Source organism: Loxodonta africana, chromosome 8 (assembly GCF_030014295.1).
Source record: "Loxodonta africana isolate mLoxAfr1 chromosome 8, mLoxAfr1.hap2, whole genome shotgun sequence".
Classification (NCBI taxonomy): Eukaryota; Metazoa; Chordata; class Mammalia; order Proboscidea; family Elephantidae; genus Loxodonta; species Loxodonta africana.
Window position 1 is genome coordinate 79,094,631 of NC_087349.1, and position 23,125 is coordinate 79,117,755.

At 36.5% G+C, this 23,125-nt stretch overlaps 1 protein-coding gene and 1 pseudogene across 7 annotated transcripts in view; both read left to right on the forward strand.

Moving 5' to 3' along the window:
* The window catches only part of HDAC9 (histone deacetylase 9), a 794,698-nt gene that overhangs the window by 322,009 nt on the left and 449,564 nt on the right, over positions 1–23,125 (forward strand). For 3 of the 7 annotated variants that reach the window (XM_064290035.1, XM_064290039.1, XM_064290037.1), the window contains exons 3-6: positions 9,580–9,821; positions 14,689–14,836; positions 15,822–15,942; positions 17,297–17,418. In XM_064290035.1, the coding sequence (XP_064146105.1) occupies positions 9,580–9,821; positions 14,689–14,836; positions 15,822–15,942; positions 17,297–17,418 (633 nt within the window). Of the gene's footprint in view, positions 1–9,579; positions 9,822–14,688; positions 14,837–15,821; positions 15,949–17,296; positions 17,419–23,125 lie in introns of all 7 variants that reach the window. The other 4 variants (XM_064290040.1, XM_064290038.1, XM_023544374.2 and 1 more) reach the window with 3 other exon arrangements.
* On the forward strand, positions 1,686–7,589 carry LOC135232242 (casein kinase I-like; annotated as a pseudogene).

A 23,125-nucleotide genomic window follows, 5' to 3' on the forward strand; every position in this document is an offset into this window, starting at 1 on the left:
TCCTAGACTCATACCTCGTACATTCTAGGTTCCGATTATTAATGGATGTTTGCAGCTGTTTCTTCTCATTTTGAATCATGCCACATCAGCAAATGAAGGTCCCGAAAGCTTGACTCCATCTGCGTCATTAAGGTTGACTCTACTTTGAGGAGGCAGCTCTTCCCCGCTCATCTTTTAAGTGCCTTCCAACCTGGGGGGCTCATCTTCCAGCACTATATCAGACAATGTTCCACTGCTATTCGTAAGGTTTTCACTGGCTAATGCTTTTCAGAAGCAGACCACCGGGTCCTTCTTCCTAATCTGTCTTAATCTGGAAGCTCAGCTGAAACCTGTCCTCCATGGGTGACGCTGCTGGTATCTGAATACCGGTGGCATAACTTCCAGCATCACAGCAACATGCAAGCCCCCACAGTACAACAAACTGACAGACATTTGGGGGATGTGAATCTTAGGATAATGTAAAAACAACCACTTTGGTGTGATTTTACCTACATAGGATCGTAAGCAGTCTTTGATACTTTTTTACTTGGTATAAAACTTAAGAACTGATGCTGTAGTGCAGTTATTGAGTCAAAGGACTAAAGAAATCAGATACAAGACAGAAGGCATGCTCTCTGTCCACAATCAGATATAAACCAAACAGGATACAAAGAATAATAATGTAAATACAATTATAAGCTGTAGTTTTTTTAGTTCCAAATTAAATGTTTAAAGGGGGGATGTAAGTAGCAGGAAATTAGAGAATGGAGGTATCTAGGAGGTTTAAAATAATTTAAATTAACTTCATGGAGTTCAGCTCTGAAAGAAGACTTAAATTCTACTTAATGCAGCCTGTGAATTTTACCTGAAAAACTCTCTTTTATTTCCCTCAACATTTCTCCCATTTTCAGTGCTTTAATCCATGAGTTGGATAGAGAACTAAGATAGGCATGGATTGATTGATTGATCGATAGAGAGATAGACAGATAGATACAGAAAGAGAGTCTGAGACTCTTCTCCAGTCTCCCTCACTCCATGCCTTCCAGTCTATGCTTTTCATGTTTTTAAAACATCTGATGTCAATTAGTGCTCACAGAATAAGAGAGAGCACAATTAATTTAATCTGTTTTACTCCTCACAACAAAGTAGGTCAGATTTTGCAAGGGAATAAATTCAGGCTACCAAGGAGTTGAGTCACTTGTCTCTCTGTAGCTTGGTGCTGACGGCTATGGCCTCTGCCACATTGTTTGCTTCATGAAATAACTGCTTCTTGCCTATTTTTCTGACATTTTATACCACCTGTGCCTATTAGTATCCAGTCACACCAAACTATGTTCAGTTTCCTTTTTATTTTCCTGTTCCTTTGCACATGCTATTCTTTCTGCTCCCAGTTTTTTCCCGGCCTTTTTAATGGCCTTTGAAGGGTCAGGCAAACATAAGCCTTCTCTGACTTGGCCAGGAAAAATGAGTGGCTTCTCTTTTCAATCCCCTTTTAATAAATAAGACTTTTTTTTTTCGCATCTGTGCATATATCATGCTTTCCTCCTACCCACAGAAATTTTCACCCCATCCCACCCATCACCAAATTATATGTACTACATTGTGAGCTACAGCAAGCAAAGACCACATCATACTCAGTTTTATTTCCATTATATTTAGCAGAGTAAAAGCATAGCATAAAAAAAAAAAAAAAATCCATTGCTGTGGAGTGAATTCCAACTCATAGTCACCGTACAGGACAGAGTAGAACTGCCGCACAGGCTTTCCAAGGAGCAGCTGGTGGATTGAACTGCCTACCTTTTGGTTAGCACCTGATCTCTCAACCACTGAGCCACCAGGGCTCCAAAAGCATATCATAAAAAACCAAAAAAAAAAAAAAACCCATTGCCGTGGAATCAATTCCAACTCAAAGCAACCTATAGGACAAGGTAGAACTTCCCCATAGTGTTTCCAAGGACCTTCTACTGGATTTGAACTGCCCACCTTTTGGTTAGCAGCCGTAGCTCTTAACCACTACATCACCAAGGTTTCCTAGGTGCTCAAAATATGCTTGCTGAATTAAATTGATAAGGAAGAAATACATATGGGGAGAAGATGTAGTGTAAATATGAAAAGATATGAAGGTAGGACTATATGCTAGAAACTAAGATTTAGTTTCCTCAAGTGGTAGCAGGAGACAAGTCTAGAGAGGTGGGTTGAAAGCCTGTGATAATTTTATTGTAGGCAAAGCAATATTTTAGGAATCCCAGTCTAGTGATCCACAACATGACTGCAAGAAAGAGATTGTAAAAATGACTCATTAAAAAACCCTCTGACTGAACTTATCACAGACCTCCACCATGCTAGTGCCCGAGATGCCTTTCTCAGAGTGCTCTGTGCAGGGAAGGAACAGCTTCCTGGAGCTGGGAGCCATTTGGGCGATTGGAGCCAGAAGAACAAGATGGCGGCATCGACAGGCTTGCCATGAGTGACAGGCGTTCCTCCGGGAAGTAGCACTGCCTGAATTCACTGCCATGTTTTCCAGCTTTCATTGTCACTGCTAAAGCCAGAAACAGGTGGCCACTTCACTCATGGTGGCCTTGTGGAAAGAAACCTGACAGGGCCGCAGTGATCAGCTTCATCCTGGTGGGTTCTAGGCTCCATAACACTGAGAAGAGCCTCGGTTTTCTGTTCCTGATGCACCACCTCCTCAGACTAACCTGTGGAAAAGTCCTAGAGGTTCCCATCCTCACCTTGGAGCTGTAGAGTCTTGTCTCCGGGGCACCCAACCCCCCTTTTTCATTTCAGCATGGTGAACAGCAGCTCTCCAAGGCCAGATTCATAAATTCATTATCAAAGAGGAATATCAGCTCGTAAGAAAGATAAGGTCTAGTTTCTTCCGGGACATTTATCTGAGTAAGTGGCAATGAAGCTAAAATCTCAGAAAGCCACTATCCCTGATTGCTGTGTCAAAGCAGACTGTAAGATTCCTCAAGGTGAAGTTGGCATCCTCACATACCATTGTATGGTCAGGCAAAAGACTGCAATGTGCTGGTCATGGGTCTTCTTGGACTCAGCCATGAAGACATCATACTCAGTTCAAGAAGATTCCCAGTGAAAAATATGTTAGCTAATGAGATGATCAATAAAAATGAATATGTACACACAAAGAATTTTACACACAGAAACTTTAAACGAGATATCTTTCTGATGGGTAGCGGGTGGCACATTAGCGAATTATTTCTTACTGATTTTAGTTTGGCCAAAAAGTACCGAGACAACAGGGCAAGCAACACGTATTGACAGAGAAGATAATAATCTCCCTGGCACTGCCCTGTATACTAGCATTAGTGCACGTATTGGTATTGAGCAGTTTCAGACATGCCATGGTATTATCAGGATTCATGTTGATGTATGGAACCAGGTTGTTATGGCAAGGCCTAAAGCCTCCCACAAAGAAACAAAAATATGAAAAGATGTCTACTCCTGTTGAAGTTTTGTATAAGGGGTTTCCTGTAGAATTTGCCATGTACTTAAACTACCGGTATGGGTTTCACTTTGTGGAAACCCTGATTCCACGTATTTAAGACAGTTATTCTACATTCTTCTCTGGACCCAGAACTCCCAATATGACTACATAATTGACTGGACAATGTTAAAGCAGAGAACAGCACAGCAGGCAGCTTCTTTCAGTGGGCCGTGACAGGAGATGATACCTCCACAAGGTTTCTATGCATGAAAGGAAGAACAGAAAAGCAGAGTAGATGCTCATTGCCACACATTTTTTTCCTCCCCTAATGCAGAAATTTTAACTCATATATTCACTTGCCAGTGGTTGTGGACAATCATGTACTTAATATAAATTACTTCAGTATAAACTAGCTCTAGGCAGCTTTGTTGATGCAATAGCCTGACTTACAGGGGCTGGAATCATGAATATTAACAGAGATACTGAAACACAGTTCAAGTTTCTATTGCATTTTTTTTCAAGTGGAAAAATAAGTTGTTGATACACACACATGCACACATTGGTGGAGAGATTGTGCATAGGCCAAATTTTGGTAAAATCTTTGGTCTTGAACCTTACTCCTTTGAGATCTCATTTTAGAAGAATAATATGAGTTGCGATGGTTGTAAATGTTTACTATTGTGTATTCTTAGGGTTTTCCATCCCTGGGGTTTGCAAGTTGTTCACTTAAAACTTTCTTCCAGTGGTTGGCTTCTTGTTTGCAAGCAAGCTGATAAGATAGCAACCAAAGTTGCCAGTTTTTGAGTATATGAAAGCTTCTCCCTGCTTACCTGTGCTATAAATAACAGACTGTAAAATGAGTAATTAAGTAAAATTTCATGGCTTTTAGATTATCATCAGGGCTGTGAATTAACTGCATAGTGGTACTGATATTTTAAAAAAGCATATTTGTCATAGATATTTATTAACATCTTACAATCCAATATGTGTGTATATTGCTTAAATAAATGTAATAACTATAATCATCTATATGATCTGGGATTTTATTCTTATTTTGAATCGGGAGCTTTTTGTTTACAAGTTCATTGTAAAATAGAAGCTTTCTAAAATAACACTGCATGATTTGATGAACACTACACAGAAGTAGGAATAACTATAGGAATAACTATTCTTTACATTGGAAAGAATATAAAGAATAAAAAGGACTTTGTAAAGTGACATTTGAGAATGGTCAGTGTATCGAAATGTTCAGTAGAGCAGACAAATTTGATCATATAAGCTATGTAGCTTTCATTTCTACTTAAAACCACTTTCTATTGTAATAATAATAATTTGGTATTAGAATATAATAGAAATACAGCATATAAACCCATTGCCATTGAGTCGATTATGACTCATAGCAACCGTATAGGACAGAGTAGAACTGCCCCTATAGAGTTTCCAAGGAGCACCTGGTGGATTCGAGCTGCGGACCTTTTGGTTAGCAGCCATAGCTCTTAACCACTATGCCACCAGAGTACCCACAGCATATATATATAAAATCTCAGGCAAACAAGGTGAGTCCAAATAAAGCAGTATAGTGTCATAGTCCTTCCACATATCTGCTATGAGATCTTAAGATTTATTAAAAATTATGATTCATTTGTAACCCATGCTATTTGTTGTTATCAACTTCCTTCTAACATATGTATCCCTGCCTACCTGTTCTAAGTAATTTGGGAGGAATTTGCATGTTCCTAGACAAAGAATGGTGTGAACAGGGATGCTCCCCTTTCCTCACTGTTAAAACCAGTGGTTAATTCATTTCTTTGTAAGTTAGTTATTTCTAATTATGATAATATGGCAGCTGCGGACAATGGCCTTTCTTTCACATCTATGATATAATAGTCACTGGGACTTGTTGAAACTCAGCCCTGGTATTGTGTTACTATTATTGCTCCTGGGGAGGCTTATTAGCCTGTCACAGAAGATGTAAGAAAAATTCATCATTCCTTTTGGAACATGATGGGCATTTGTCACCCACAATGCAATTAATGTTCCAAATAGAAAGAATGGCTATGATATGATTATGATTAGCCAGAGATGAGCTATTGTCCGAGAAACAGGAACTAATCCAGCAGGCTAAAGATGACCGACACAGAGCCATCAGTTCGTTGATTGCCGTTTCTCTCTGAGTTTGATGAAATATTCATGCCTTTACTCTCCTCTGCAAGCACTATTGATTTCTTGTATAAACGCTGCTATATTTAGTCTAGACAAATGGAATGTGGATTGCTGCTGAATAAATTGGATGAAAGACTGGGATCTTGCCTGCCACTTTCTCTCAGTCTGGGGCAATTATTTATAATCAAGAGCAGTTTTTGTAAGTTGAGGGTGATTTTTCACAATTTAGTGATTAGTCTCTGAACAAAGGCAAGCAGTTATACACAATCATTTCTGTTGGGATAGTAGGTTAAGAAGTCAAATTACCCTTTGAGGTTTACAATAACTGTTTCAGAGAGTTGTGGAACTTTTTTTTTCTTCTTTAAAGGGTTTCGATGCTGGCAGTTTATGGAGAGTAATAATACGAGCAAGAAGAAGCCTTAGAGTCCTTTGAAATTTTACATTTTGTCTTTGTAGGGTTAAATTCTGACCTTTGTTTATTGGGATTTCCATGTAAAATTTAGAGGCTATAGTTTAGCCTTTTAATGTAATGTTTTGATTTTAATGTAAAGTCAAAATATGTCATTAACAGTCTTTGCTTTCAGTTGGAATTATGGTAACTCTATTAGGTCGTGCTCAAAATCTGAAGTTACTCCAGAGCCTTAACTGAAGGTTCTACATTGAACACTCCAACTAAGAGGTCTTACAGGCCATCATCTTCAAGTTGATTCCGAACTTGTCACAATTAATTTCTTTTCTTTCACAGATACTATGTCTTAGAAGACATTGTCCACAAATCTATACTTTATCATTTTTCCGTTTTAATTAAATTGACAAATGTAGAATCATCAGTGTAATCTTTCAATCACTACGTTGAAAAATAATCATTGGTAGCACTCCAAGATTGATACCAGTCTGCACACACCCACACACATTCACATTCAAATGAGAAGGAAGGACATTTAAAGTTTTATTTAGTATTTGCAGCTTTCACATCTATAGATAGGATTCTCTTAGGCTTTCTTCAGTTGCTGAAGATAGTTCTTAAATCCACATGGAATATGAACTTTGTAGTTCCCAACCTGGAATCTAGAAATCTTTTAAGTTATATTTACATGAAACTATAACTTACGGTGGTAGAACAATAGATGCAATTTGGAAAAATAGAGAAAAGTAGAATAAAAAGGGAAATCGTATTTCCACCTAAAACACAACCAGCTTCCGTATCTCACTAGCCTTTGCTGTTAGAATTCAGACTGTAATGTAATTAAAACTTCCCACTACAGTATATGCTCCATGAGGGCTGGAATTGTTGTTTCTTCTGTTAACTACTAAACTCCCAGTACCTGAGTCCATGCTGGCACTTAAAGGTGCTCAATAAATGTATATTGACTAAGTTATGTTTGTGTATTTTAAAGAGTTAGTATAGGGTATATGTCACTTATGCTGCTTTTCACTTAATATTATAAAACCATATTTCGTATTTCCATAAATATTATTTTTAAGTATTGCCTATTTTTCTACCAAATGGATGTGACATATTTCACTTACATATTTCCTTGTAGTTGGAGAGTTAGATTATAATCATAGTAGTAATAATCCAATAAAAATGTGGCATTAAGCTTTTTTTTCTCTATTAGTAATTTTTTCCTCAAGATACATTCCTTGAGTTGGCAAAGCTGAATCAAAGGGTTAAAAGAAAAAATTAACACCTCTTAATTCTTATCACCAAATTGTTTTTCAGAAGTTTTGTACCAATTGACAGTGTCACTTGCCATGTATAATTGTCTGTTTGGCCAAATGCCTGCTGTATGTATTGGGGCATCATTATACACACGCAAAAACATACACAACACACAAGTATGTAATTATAATTGATAATTAGAAAGTGATACCTTATTTTCCTTTGTAATTCTCATTTTTTCACTAGTGAAGGTGAAATTTTCAATTGTTTAGTTGCAATTTTTTCTTCATTCATATATCTAGAAGTTTTTTGTTTTATTGTCTAACTTTTAATAGAAATCATGTACCATTTCCTTTTCATATTTGCTCCTAAGGGTTTTTTTTTTTTTTTAGCCACTTAGTGTTGATGATTTAATACACAGAAAATTTCTCTTTTTATATAAAAACAGTAGCAACAACAAACATTTATTGAGAGATGTAAGTGTTGGTGGTAAAGTAATTAAAGAGCTTGGCTGCTAACCAAAAGGTCAGCAGTTCAAATCCACCAGCCACTCCTTGGAAACCCTATGGGGCAGTTTTGCTTTATCCTATAGGGTCGCTCGGAATCGACTCGACGGCAGTGGGTGGGTATAGGGTTGCTATGAGTTGAAATCGACTCAACGGCAGTGGGTTTGGTTTCCTTTTTTGGTTTGGTAAGTGCTTTGAATGTTTTATCCTTTTAATAACTCTATGTTGTTATTGTTACTGTCATTATCTGTATTTTACATATGAGGTAACTAAGACCTACAAAGGTTAAGTAACATGCCAGAATAACACAGGTAGAAGAAAGGGAATAGGCATTTAAATTTTAGAGCAGAGGTTGAAAACTGGCAGCCTACATGTCAAAGTCGACTTCAGAAGCTCTTCGTTTGTTTCCCAGAGTATTTAAATCTTTTCCTTTTCTTTTAATTAAAAAATTGAATGACTTCTGTCTACACTGGAACCTGTATTTCTTTTGTCAGTAATTAGTTGGATCTGATAGTAGCTGACCCCAGTGGAAGAGGCATGCAATGCAGTTCCTTACGGTTTCCTCTCCACAATTCCCAGTTGTCTTAAACTCAACCTGTTTAACCCAATTATATAACTTTTCTGATTCCTGTGGCCAAGGGTCATATTCAAAATATTTAGCAACTAGTTTGGCATAAGCACTAACCAATCAGAGTGGACACGACCATAAACAACTGATCTACCAGGTGATCTCTCCCACGTTTGTCAGCTTTGCTGTTTATGCCACTCTTTTAGAAACAGCGTTTTTAACTATTAGGAGTTGTGCTAAGTATCTTGTATACATTGTCTCTTTTAATTTTTAAGACATTTAAACATTATCTTCTGTAATTTATTTTTAGTTCATCAAGTTTTTCTTCAGTCATTTAATTAAATACTTGTTTTATATCCCCTCATACTTTTCCTGCCATGTTTATTTTAAGAACAAGGTAACTGAAATACAGATTATTACTACTTAAAAACCACTCATTCTCACTTCTAGCTGTTTGGAAAAGGCACCGTTGCTGCAGTTGATAAATTAATCTACTCAGCATTTCCCACATTTAGCATGTAAATTTGTATTATTTCTTAGCTAGGTTCAGTAGCCCTGCAATTGTGTTACTAACTTCACTTTTAAAGATAGAATATATCTCCTAACTTTGATTACAAAGTGATGGTCATAAGTGCACAGATTCAGTTGTGTTAAAAAAAAAAAAAAATCCCGTTCCCATTGAGTCCATTCCAACTGATAGCGACCCTATAGGACAGAGTAGAAGCACCCCATAGAGTTTCCAAGGAGCACCTGGTGAATTTGAACTGCTGACCTTTTGGTTAGCAGCCATAGCACTTAACAGCTATGCCATGAGGCTTTTCCAGTTGTGTTAGAGGTTCTCTATTATAACACCTTTCTCTCAGTTAACTTGCAAGTTTTATTCTAAGTTAACTTGATTTTTGCATGTGGTCCAGTAGAATGAGTCCAGTATGAACAACTTTGATACCAGAGAATAATTGCAGTAATCTTTTTGAGAAAGAGAAAAATGGAAGATGTGTGGCAAATTGTTGATGGAAAATTAGCATATGTTCTGACTTATGGAAAATTGTTGAGTGAAAATTAGCATATGTCCTGTTTACCAAAACTGATACGCAGAAAACCTTTATCATCATTTTAAAAACCTGACTAGATTTGTTTGCTTAAAATTTGTTGTTCAAGGTGTGGTGTTGCTGTATTTTTTGTTTATTTTGTTTCCATAGAGATGTGCTAATTTTCTATTTTCTCCCCACTTTCTTTATTTCTGATTCTCCAGTGGATGTGAAATCAGAGGTTCCTGTGGGCCTGGAGCCCATCTCACCGCTAGACCTAAGGACAGATCTCAGGATGATGATGCCCGTGGTGGACCCCGTTGTCCGTGAGAAGCAGCTGCAGCAGGAGTTACTCCTCATCCAGCAGCAGCAACAAATACAGAAGCAGCTCCTGATAGCGGAGTTTCAGAAACAGCACGAGAACTTAACAAGGCAGCACCAGGCTCAGCTTCAAGAGCACATCAAGGTAGCAAATGTTTTTTTGTCTCTGACCTTACCAAGGTGGCCTTCACGGTGACATGGGCACAAGAAGGAGCACTGGGCGAAAGTTCGTTGTGGTTAAGACACGGATGTATGGCTTTAAGGATATTGTGATTGTACTAGTGAGAACCATGGGTCAGTAGTAAGAATGCCAGCCAAAGTCCTGCTTTGCTTTTTGGCGAGATCTGTACCACTCCTGTATCCCTTAGCTTTATAACATAAATAGTAGGGCATAGTAATTTCTTATACCCTTTATAGATTTTCTTCTACTCAATTTTGTTCATTTCCCTCATTTATTCTCCCCTCAAGAACAACCATGAGCCTGAGAAAATCTATTTTATATTGCTAAAGAATATGCATATACTATTTATCAGAAGGAGCCCTGGTGGCACAGTGATTAAGAGCTATAGTGAGCTAAGGCTACTATTCAGAAGGTCAGCAGTTCGAATCCACCAGCCACTCCTTGAAAACCCTAGGGAGCAGTTCTGCTGTGTCCTACAGGATTGCTATGATTTATCAGAAAGAATAAATTAGTTACTTTGTGTGAAGAAATCACTTTTTTTTTTAGTCTTTTGTCTATAACAGGATGTTCTGAGTATGTCCAGCTCTTCCTTTTAGAGGGGAAAAAAAAAACCTCATAATGTATACATTCAAAATACTTGCATAATAAAAATCTCAAGACATATATGAAGAAACCAGTGCAAATATTTTCAATGTTGTTTTTATGAGTCTAATAGATTTTCGACGGCACTGGGTGGGTAACAGACTGTAAATAAGAATTTAGTGAAAAAATTCGGGAAATTGTTGACAATTTGAGATCCAACTTGTTTAAATTATTCTGGGAGAAATATGTCCATGTCCCAGAATTTTTATGTTTTCGTATAATGGCTGATTTTATTATCAGATTATTTTAGATGTATCTCTACATTTATTTATTATCTTGTATATTCAGGGGCAAGTATTACTGTACCATTTTCGTAAAATGTCAGCTTCTTGATTAAAAAGAAGTAATAACAGAATAAGTAGATGTTTCATTTAAATTTATCATGGCGGCAATAGTAAAGCACCAAATATTTACGGTACAAAATCCTCTTTTATATTCAACTCTTTCAAAGATGACTTATTTATTACATTATGTTATATCGTATCATATCATAGACCCTTGATGTGTTACTCAAGCACCAGTCCTTTGATGAGAGGTTACTATACCGGTATTATACACGTATAACATGCACCTTCTATGTTTGTCTGCCAACCATGCCCTCCCCACACAAGGTATTTTCGTAAGTGTGCTGTCGTAATTTTTTTTGTTTTACAGCAACATATAAAAAAAATGGCATAGGTGCACTTACGAAAATACCTCACCGGTCGAGGGCGCAGTTGGTAAACAAATGTAGAAGGCACATGTTAGTTACATAAAATACAGTAGATAACTAATCCTCAATAATATTATATACTTTTCCTCAATAATATTATATACTTTCACCTCATTAATATTACAATATCTGAAAAGCTAAAAATACTATCTGCTTCCCTATGTTTCTTGTTTTACAAGATATATCCTTAGCCTGGAAGGTCTGTTTTATCTTATTTCCCTAAAAAGGCTCTTCACCATGGGCTATAATCTTTTTTTTTTATTTTACTAGTAAACTTTACTTAAAAAGTTCTTGAATTTTATTGATCTATCTGAAACCCTGGTGGCGTAATGGTTAAGTGCTACGGCTGCTAACCAAAGTTCAAATCCGCCAGGCACTCCTTGGAAACTCTATGGGATAGTTCTACTCTGTCCTATCGGGTCGCTATGAGTCGGAATCGACTCGACGGCAGCGGATTTGTTTTTTTTTTATCAGATACCTTAAAAATAAGAGTGAGGATTTTGGATCCTATATGGAATCGGTAGCTCCTGGCTATATTTTGCAGTACGAATTGCCTTTCTTTGGTTTGTTGACTTACATTTGAATGAATGCCGAAGCATTATTTCAGTTTGACCTTTGAAATGATAACAGAAACAGTGATGACTAGATCTTCTTTTTTAGTCCTCCTTTTTAGGCCTGTTAGGATGGCAATGATGAATTAGTAAAATTTATATTCTTCACCATACTTTAAGATTTAAGGAACCATTTTGCTACTGTGTGCTAAGTCATATTTTCCTGGATGCAAGGCAATATTTAGAAATTACTGCTTTAGATACTTCCTTTCATTTAGGTTGGGTGCCTTTTGTAGCTGTATATATAAATAATTTTTTTTTAAGTTATTTGTTGCTTGATTTTAGTGAAAAATTAATAATAGTAAATAGGTAATTAATTGTTCCCTTAGTATAAACAAAGTGATATAGTAGATTTTACTGACATCTGGAAAATATTGAAGCAAAAGCACTTGAAAAAAGGAATCTGAGGTAGCTAAAAGGAAAATTTAGCTTCTAAAATTATTTTTCAAAGTAATAAATTGTTTTCTCAGAAACTAAAGGCATAGTTATAATTTTTCTTTTAAGAATAGGAAGTTTTTTACTTTTTAAAATTTTTGTCTTGTTTTTTTATGGGTAATGCTGAAAGTTGATATTTTTAACATTTATTTGGATTTTATTTTTCTGAGGAGACACAGTGCATGGTTAGCTTATACTAGCTTTTTTAATCTCTGGCTTCTGTAATCAGCATTTGTTGAATTAGATGCTCTTTTCCCATTTTTCCATCTACTAAACTGAGACAGGGAGAAATAATGTAACTTAGCCAAGGCCACACAGCTAGTAAGTGGTTGCTCCAGGAGTTGTAGTTATGCCTTGTCTGCCTCCAAAGCTACTATTCAGCCTGCTTCTCTCCTGGGCTAGAACATCTAGAAATAGAGGAGTGAAGTTTAGTTTGTTTTTATTTATTTTTTAAGCTTATCCCAGCAATCCTCGATAATAGTAGCTATGGAAATTAAATTGCTTGATTTTCTAGGTTACAGGAGAGATTACAGTTCAGTCAATTGGGGCGTTGGGTGAAATACTGAATCGATTTGACCAAGCCCAATTTCTGTACAGAATTAATAGTTAAGGCAGAGTTAAGTAGAAGTGCAAATTCTTCTGTTACAACAGAATATTTGGAAATATTAAGGGGCTAGAGTATCAAAGTCAAAATGACAAAGATTTTAATACGAAGTGTAACAAGAAATGCTTGTAACCATACCCCTTCTGGAGCTGGTGGGGGCTATCATGGTTGACATACAAAGTTGGCTTCCCGTTGTTCCAGGGTAACTGATGCCATTCCACATAGCTTTTGAGTCCCTGGGCAGTACAAACGGTTAAGCATTTGAGTACTAGCCAAAAGGTTGGTGATTCGTATTCACCTAGAGGCTCCTTGGAATACGGGCTTGGCTATCTGCTTTTTAAAACTCAAGCCTTGAAAAGCCTGAGGAACAGTTCTACTCTGTACACATGGGGTCGCCATGAGTCAGGATTGACTTGTCAGCAACGTACAGCAACAACAAATTTTCAGTGTAAAATTCAGAGTTTTAGGTACCTATCTAATGTAAGGAAACCCTTGGTGGCGTCGGGGTTAAGTGCTACAACTGCTAACCTAAAGGTTAGCAGTTCAAATTTGCCAGGCGCTCCTTGGAAACTCTATGGGGGCAGTTCTACTCTGTCCTATAGGGTTGCTGTGAGTCAGAATCGACTCAACGGCAAAGGGTTTGGTTTTGGTTTTTATCTAATGTAAACACAGGAAATTTATATTAATTTCAGTAATGTAATGTACATACAAAAAAACAAAAAACAAACCCAGTGCCATCCGACTCATAGCGACCCTATAGGACGGGGTAGAACTGCCCCATAGAGTTTCCAAGGAGCACCTGGCGGATTCAAACTGCCGACCCTTTGGTTAGCAGCTGTAGCACTTAACCACTACGCCACCAGGGTTTCCATAATCTTACATATGAGGAAACTAAGGCTCAAAGTAGATTAATGAATTGTTCTGATCTCATATTTTGTAATATCATAGCCTTATTAGAACTCAGGGTCTTTGGTTATTACTCCATGAGCACATTTACTGTTCCTCAAGAATGACCGTTTCTTAGTTTGAGAGGAAACTGACATGTCAAGATAGTTATAAAGAATGTTTTATATTCATGTTATTCATGATTTTGAAGTGAATTTAAAGGCTTCCGAACAATAGTGAATTAAAGCATAGTTTTATGGGAATGATTTCTTCTTGACCTGTGTCTTTAAAGGTTTTTATGTCTTTGATGAATGAACTAAACTATTACTGTTTCATAAAAAATCATGCATGTATATATAGATTACATTAGTCTATTGAGAATATTCTCTGTAAGGTTTCGAAATTTCTATCATTCATTCTATTTTAGATAACCAACCCAAAACTAAAACCATTGCTGCCAAGTCAATTCTGACTCATATTAACTCATATCCCACAACTCTAGTCACTTTGATTATTTTCAGGTTAAGAATTGAAGATTTTAGTTGTTTATTACTAATATGAGAGACTTCGTGAAATACACTTCTGGAAAGTCCCTTTATTTGCCCTGATTTCTTATATTTCAGTAATTTGTACAAAAAAATTGCTCAGGGAATTAAGGAGTTAACCAGTAAAAACAAAAAGACCTGAGTGAATTTGGTAACGATCTTTGATAAGGTAGCACAGGTAATGGAGCCACCTAAAAGCTAGCTTGTTGATAACATTAGAACCATCTATGTCATTAGTTGTGTGTCTTTAAACTCCAATAATTTACAAAAAAAGGGGGGTAAAAAATACAAACTAATATTATCAAGATCCAAAAGCTCATAGTATTTCAATTATGGTCAGTGATGACTCTGAAGCCTAAAAAAATTGCACACTCTCACGTCTTTCTCTTCTCGCAAGTTGCAACAGGAACTTCTAGCCATAAAACATCAGCAAGAACTCCTAGAAAAGGAGCAGAAACTGGAGCAGCAGAGGCAAGAACAGGAAGTAGAGAGGCATCGCAGAGAACAACTTCCTCCTCTCAGAGGCAAAGATAGAGGACGAGAAAGTAAGAGGCACCAGGGTAAAAGATGGATTCCCTTCCCTCATCTTTAGCTGATCATCATTCAGAAAGAAGTCTGATAAAGAGTGGAATTAAACCTGTCAAAATTGTCTGTGTTTAATTAAAAGAACAAATAACTTATTACAGACCTACACGTAAAGCTTTGACATTCACATACAGGCATTCTTTCTTCAGTCTACAGAGCATCTCAAGAAGTAAATATAACATTGGCAAAGATCCTAATTTCTGTTGTTTCAAACCTTAAAAATTATGTTACACTAAAGCAATCTAGTGTAAGCTTTTCTGTTAAACAATAGTCACGTCCACATTTTCTCACTATGCCTTCCTCCTGCTCTGGAAGTCGAGCCCTGCCTCCATTTAGTTTCCCAGTACTGAGGCTTCGTTCAGGATGATTTAAGGCAGAACACTTGCAAAAGAACTATCCACAAGAGGGAGACAGATCCAAATAATTCCCCTGTATGAGGTCAGTTCAAAATCAGGTCGTAGCAAGGTTTAAAATGTGATGACTTGAACAAGAATTGTCAGCAATATTTATTTGTTTAATGCTCAAAGGGGTTTAAATACAGTCCGGTTTTCAAACTAGCAATTCCAAAAAGATCGTTTTAATGTGCTTAAGGGGCTTATACAGTCTTGATTTTTTTTTTTTTTAAGTAGTGTTTTGTTTTTTCCTCAGCAGTATTTTTTAAAGCTTAGAAAATAATTAATATTAATTCTGGGAATCCCCTTTCTGCAAAAGCAATTAAAGAAAACATTGAATGTCTTGAAATTTGGCAGTTTAAACAATAGTTACAAAAAATTTCCATGCCATTTTCTAAACCCTATTTAGACTGGTTTTTCTTCAGCCTACTGTGTTCTTTTAATAGGTAAACTTTATAGGCTGTGACCGACGATGTTACTTTTTAATCTTTGCTAAATATTCTAAGGGCAAAAACCCACAATCAACATCTGTTTCGCTGTGTGTGTGTTTTAGGGGCAGTGGCAAGTACAGAAGTAAAACAGAAGCTTCAAGAATTCCTATTGAGTAAATCAGCAACGAAAGACACTCCAGCTAATGGAAAAAATCATTCCGTGAGCCGCCATCCCAAGCTCTGGTACACGTATGTTCAGTGTTCGCAGTTTTCATTCCTAGGGGGTAGTAAAGAGTATAGGTTCTGCATTCTGCTGGCCTGGGCACAAATCTTGAGCCTCACAGTTTTCGGCTGGGTGGCTATGGGTAAGTTCCTAAAATCCTCCAAGGCTCGGTTTCTTTCTCTGTAAAAAGAGGATAATGATAGTACTTGCGCTGGAGAGTTGCTGACATGGTCCCATGAAGTAACATGGTAAAGTGATTCACATTGAGCGGGGCTTAATAAATGTTGGTAATTATTGTCTTGCAAGGAAGTATATAAGTTTTTTTGTGAAATGAATAAATGACACATGGTGGGTGGGCGTAGATGAAATTAATTCGTATTTTGCATTTCCCTATTCTCAGATGGTGCATCTGATATCTATACAATAATTTCTGAAATTTGGCAGAGTGGGATTTTATCTTACTTGGCTTGATATAAGGTAGCAGAGGTCTGAGCTATTTTTAAAAGTTCAGAATATTTTGACTCAATTTAAAAAAAAAAAAAACAGGAAGGAAGGCATAAGAGGGAAGGAAAGAGAAGGGAGGTAATGAAATAAATAAATCTAGATCTTCAGTTACTAGTTTACCCCTGCCCATCACCTCATTCTTCCACACAGTAAAATGAGACATACAAGCTGATGACATAATACCTTGTAGTATTACTTTTTTTATGCAACCATGTTTCCCTAAGCCTAGTAAAGAGATGCTATGCAATGCACAGTTCTCCAGTAGCACAATCATATCTCTTTTACTCTCTCCACTCGGGAAAGGAAATAAATTCTTAAAAACGAGTTGTATATTGAAGAAGAGTGTGATTGCCACTCTTGACTATTGGCGTTACTGTGTACCTCAAGAGACGTGAGGCTTGAGGCATTGCATTGTCTCTTCAGTAGAAAAGCCACCCTCGTGCACTCCCTTGTACAATTTCATAATTTTCAAAAACGGAATCTTTCTATGTGTTTACTTTTGCATGGGTTGCTATACATTGTTGCTATAAAACCATTCAGATGATGACTTTCTTCACTAGTATGGCCCTTAAGAAAACAGACATAATCTCAGATTAACAAAAAACCTCAGGCTCTTAGTAAATTCTCTCCTTTAGGGAAGCTAACTTTTCTATGTGAATAAACACACTGTGTGCATTCTTGGAAATCCTGCATCATTCTGTAACATATGCTAAAATGAACTTGGTTACATGAGGCCATGGTTTGTACACAATCAGAAGAAAGAACGTAAACGCAGCTGAGACATGTGTACAGCATGTGACACTGATTACTGCTGACCAAGATGCAGTAAAATGTCCAGGGTAAATGGTGAGCCCTCTTTGTCTTTTGTAGGGCTGCCCACCACACATCATTGGATCAAAGCTCTCCACCCCTGAGTGGAACATCTCCATCCTACAAATACACTTTACCAGGAGCACAAGATGCAAAGGATGATTTCCCTCTTCGAAAAACTGGTAAGCTTGTTTAGCAAGAAGACTCCATTTGCTCTTCCATAACATACCTGTAATTTCATTTCTCCATGCCTCTAGAGGAAAACCAAAGGATATTATGCCTTCTAATCCCTTCCCCCAGTATAAACACTCATGTGCGCGCGCACACACACACACACACACACACCCATTTCTATACCAGTTGGTTCAGTATATAATCAGAGTACCTTTTTTACTTTAAAAGTGTATCATATGTGGATTCCAGAAAAAATCATTACCTTACTAGCAATAAAGCATAGAATAAAGGCAAATAGAAGTACGATTTCTCGGAAAATTTAAAGCTTCTCCATTCATAAAGACCTTTGTAATTTCTTCCATTCTTCTGATTTTCTGCTAAGCCTTAGCCATTTATTACAAAAGTGAGAATGATAAGCTTGTTTTTGTTGCAATTATTTAAAAAGAAAACTTCAAATTTTAATTGTTTAAGTAGTAAAAAGAGTTAAGGCCAAGGCTTGGTATTCCCGAGTAAGTGACTTGCCTAATGTCTCCCAGATTACAGGAGAACTCAGAATGAACTGTCTGTAGTCATACTAAAATTTGCTTAGGGAGACTGGAACAAGAAAACTTCTATTTGGAAGTTAGTAAAGAGCCCTGTAACTCCAAGGCCTATCCTTGTTTTCCCATCTTCTTATCCTTTCTGAGCACTTTGATATGTGCGTACTTAATGTGTTACGTTTTCTTACCATCATAATACATATATTTAAACCTTAGCTTAATAGGAGCATAAATAACATTTTTGTACATTCTGTTCTAAATTTTATGGTGTTAACTGAATATAATTCTTTGGAGAACATTGTAAAATTTTTAATTTTTATATCCACAACTGATCTGAAAAAGTATTCAGACAAGATAGTTTGGTCCATCATATTTTATTCAGGTCTATTTGAAGAAGTATATATCTATGTAATTTGTATATGAAATCTACAGAATGAAATGCTTTAAAATAATTATATTCATTTTCCCAAGTAATTGTGAGTAATTAAAATGGATATAGATTATAAAAACACATGCTGAAGCTATTTTCTGTCATATAATTTACCTGTAGCATAATGAAGCTTTAAAAATAAAATCAATCATGAGTAAGAATTTAATACCAACCATCTAGTGCATATCGTGCCAGACACTGAAGAAGAATGGTCAAGTATTGCAAAGCACTCTGTACTGTTCTGTTTTAATAGCCTATAGATTTTTGCATTTCTAATGTAAGGTGATAGGTATAATGATATATTCTCCAATAGGAAGTTATGCAAAGGGAAGAATGATTTTTATGTACTGCATCAGAATTTCACACTATGATCTATACATCAGACTGCCTTTTGAATAAATAAACTCTAGGATAAAAAAAGTGAGCTTCTATACATTTCTAAAACATGGAATAGCTTATGAAAACTGATCCATGAAGGAGGCGAGTTTTAGAACGTGGGGTCTTTGATCTACAGCCTTGACATTTGGGTCTACCAGTGGCATATGTAGGATCTATTGACAGAGATTTTGTGGCTATTGCCCCAGGTCTCAGGGCAGTGACTGGCATTCAGGAGTCACTAAAAGGAAAGAAAACATGAGTCGCCTTATGGCAGGAGGTTGCTGATGAGTGATACAGTTACTTTCACAGAGAAAGACTTCTACCCTGCTGTGCACACAGCTTTAAATGTATTTCTACCACTGGGAGATTGAAAACTGGCTGCAGAACTGACACTGACATTGAAAAGAAATGGCATTTAGAACCAGTATGGATCAGGACAGAAAATCTGATCTTTTCTAATACTTAAGGACAAGCCCTAACAACCCAAACTTTGTGTCCTACTGTTTCCCTGAGACTAGCTTAGGGCCTTTTCTCTGTGAAGAGTGAATAACGAGCTCTTAATTTGTTCTCTTAGAAATACTTGATGTACAACGAAATTCAAAGAGAGATCCTGCTCAGGATATATGTTCTAACCTCTTATTCAAATCGGTATTAATATATAAAACATCTTACGTGCTTGTCTGCAAGGTATATATAAGAATGAAAAGATACAATCCTGATTTTTTCTAGTAGAATATTTCTGTATTTGCTAAATATTTTATTTTTCTTCATTTAATATTGAAAATCTGATATATACGAAGTTCAGGTTGTTGATCTATAAAACCAAACATTTTCGGGCATTGTAACAGTAAATTTCTTGAACAGCCCTTAATACTTTTATATCTCTATAGGGGTTTCAAAATATTCCTTAATTCAATTCTCATTGTCCGTGTAAGAGAAGTATGATATAATTAAATACAGATGTTTTCTACACATTATCTAAAATACTTAGAGATACCCTTCATTAATTACAAATGGGTGGAACTCTTCCAGCTTTTATAAATAGAATCCATTCGGTATTTGTCCAGTCTTATCATGAGAAAGTTTAGACATATATTCGCATTAAATAGATGAGGACTGAAATATGGTCAAATAATTTTTGCTTCAGCATTTGTTGTCTTTTAGTGACTCAATAGTCATTACAAAAAAAAAAAAATACCTAAACACAATTTTACCATATTGAAATATATATGATGACTGGGGAAATTTAAGACAATCTTTGCCCAAAGCAACATCATATTAAATGAAACCTAGAGTAGTACCATTGATCCTATAATGGAAATATCAGGACAGCTGTTATAGAGCCATGCATTTCTGCTGAGGCCAAATTATGTACCTGTTTTTTCTACTTGGATTTCATTGAACTTAGTCTTCGATTTAAAAGAAATTGTCAAATGAATGAATTCTGTTACTTGATCTGCATATAATACTAAATTCAGTTTCTTTTTAACCTGTATAAGCACTGAATTGCCAATATATATTAGAAAGATTTAAGAGAGTAAAACTAGAACCAGAGCAAGAAAAATCCTAGTGACCTTCAATTGATTAAAGTAGGCCCAGGGGTGTCCCTTAAGCAGTGAGAACAATTTGGAACCTCTCTTGACCTTTTAGGACTCAGCCAGACAGTGATGACCCAGAAACAGTCATCTATAGAAGTCTCCTTTGCCTCCAGAAATCTGACCTTTGTCATGCAAAGTGGACCTTTACTTCCTTCCCCTTAGGAGAATCATAGTTGCCCCTAGAATTTGGGCATTTTGAAAGAATCTGCATGAGCTGGCTCTAATCATTCCCTTTCCTAGTTCACTTTTCTTTTAAATGTAGGAATTGGAGAATTCATTTACTCCTTTCACAACAAAGAATACCAAAGCCTTTACATAACTGGTCATGAAGTTGAGAATAAAATAATTGTTTTTTATATTTATTATCTACCTTTAAAGTAACAGTTCCTTCTAGAATTATCCTCCGTGAGTCCTTTTGTTTCATGAGACAGGAATATGATACTGAATTTTGGAATATTTTACGCTTTGGCTAAAGAAAATAGCATGGTGCAGTAGGTACCTTTTCTTTCTTTATAAAGCACACTGCTGGACCGATAAACTAAAAAATAGAGAAAAGAAAGTTCTGAGTCTAGGCACTTTGAAATAATATATATTTCTCACAGAGATGCTGCGTATGTGGTGACTGTGAACTGACCTTCAAAACCATTTGAACTGGATTCTGTTCCTATGACTGTGTGCATATGTTTCATAAAATATTATGGTAAAAAACTCTAGAGGTTTTATGCTCCATTATATTATCGAGGTCTTACCTAGTGAACTTGGCCTTTCTTTGAATGCTGCAGTCTTTCCATTTAATACTTCTGAACAAAGTGAACTGGCTGGCTAGATTAACATCTTAAAGTGCACAAGCCATATAAAGTTTGGCATGGACTAATAAGTCTATTCCAGCCCCACTTGAAATACTCATTTTAATGGTGAGCAACACTAGAATAAGACTCAAAGATGGAAAGGGTCCAAACATAAGCTAAGGGTTTGGAAGGCCAATGTCATTTTCCACACTGAGTAAATCGTAAAGAAGGCAAAGATGAGATATATAGCTTTATAAATCTCCCTTTAGTATAGCAGTCAGCAGTTATGATATGGTACCTTAGTGATCAGTTGTAGTTATTATAATCCACAATTAACACAAGATTTCTTTTTAATGTTTTAAAATCTCTCTGTCTTCTTCTCTCTCTAATTCTCTTTCTTATACATATACAAACATACAAGTACGTAAACACAGAAACATGCACACACATGTTTATGCACACAGAGCACTAAAGTAGCACTTTTCCTTAGAAGAATATCAGCTCAGAATCTTACCTCAGGTTGACAGAACAGGAGCATTGCAATATATCTCAGCACACCCTCTTAGTCCTCTTGGAGCTAATCTTGTTTAAAATTTTCAAACTATCCTCCTCATGATAAATTTTACACCAATTTTCTCAAAATTGAGAGGCAATATGGCACGGTAAGCCAGGCTTTGAATCCACAGATACTGTTTGAATAATCTTGGGTAGCTTATTTAACCTCTCTAGGCCTCACTTTTCACATTAATAAGTGGGGATAATAATTCCACTTGATTCATAACATTATTTTGAGGATTTGATTAAATAACACATGTCAAGCACTTAGCATCCTACCTAGGATTTAGGAAGTGCTTAGTAAATCTTGGAAAGCCTGGTGGCGTACTGGTTAAGTGCTATGGCTGCTAACCAAAGGGTCAGCTGTTCGAATCCTCCAGGCGCTCCTTGGAAACTCAGTTCTACTCTGTCCTGTAGGGTCGCTATGAGTCGGAATCGACTCTACAGCCCGGGCTTTGGTTTTTGGTTTGGTTAGTAAAACTTAACTTTATGTTTGTAGTTGATAAGGAATTAAGTTTCATTTATTTTCACCAGGTCAAAATGAAAACTCTTTTTGCTGTGGAAGATCTCCTTAAGGTCTTGCATTCTGCCACCTCTATTGATAAAACAAGTAAACTGAGGAGGAAGTGATAAACATTTTCCCTTTAAGCTATGCACCACGCTCAATGCTAATGTCAAGATGGGATTAAACGTCTTTGTTAATTTTGTATATTCCCTGCCATTTCAGAGCCCTGCATGGTGTCCAAAAGCACCAGCAGATTTGTTTCTCTTCTTCACCATATGAGGAACTCTTAATTGATGCTTTATACTCAGTAGGGCCAAAATGATTTTTAATTTCTGCTATTGACTTTTTTAAATTAATAAACCTTATTTTTTAGAACACTTTTTGACTTACAAAAAAATTGAGCAGATAGTACAGAGAGTTCCCATATTGCCTCCACACCACACACACAGTTCTTCCTATTATTAACCTCATCCTCTTGTATTAGTGTGGTACATTTGTTATATTTGATGAATCAATTACATTATTATGAACTAAAGTCCATAGTTTATATTAAGATTACTTCTGTGTTTTACAGTTCTGTGGGTTTTGACAAATGTAATGCATCTGGCCACCATAACAGTATCCAACAGAATAGTTTCACCATCCTGACAATTCCTTGTACTTCACCTATTTATCCATTTTCCTTCCTCCTCAAACTCCTAGGAACCGCCAGTCTTCTTGTTGTCTCTATAGTTTTGCCTTCTCCAGAAAGTCATATAGTTGGTGTCATGGATTGAATTGTGTCCCCCCAAAATATCTGTTAACTTGGCTAGGTGATGATTCCCAGTATTGTATGATTGTCTACCATTTTGTCATCTGGTGTGATTTCCCTGTGTGTTGTAAATCCTGTCACTATGATGTAATGCGATAGATTAGTGGCAGT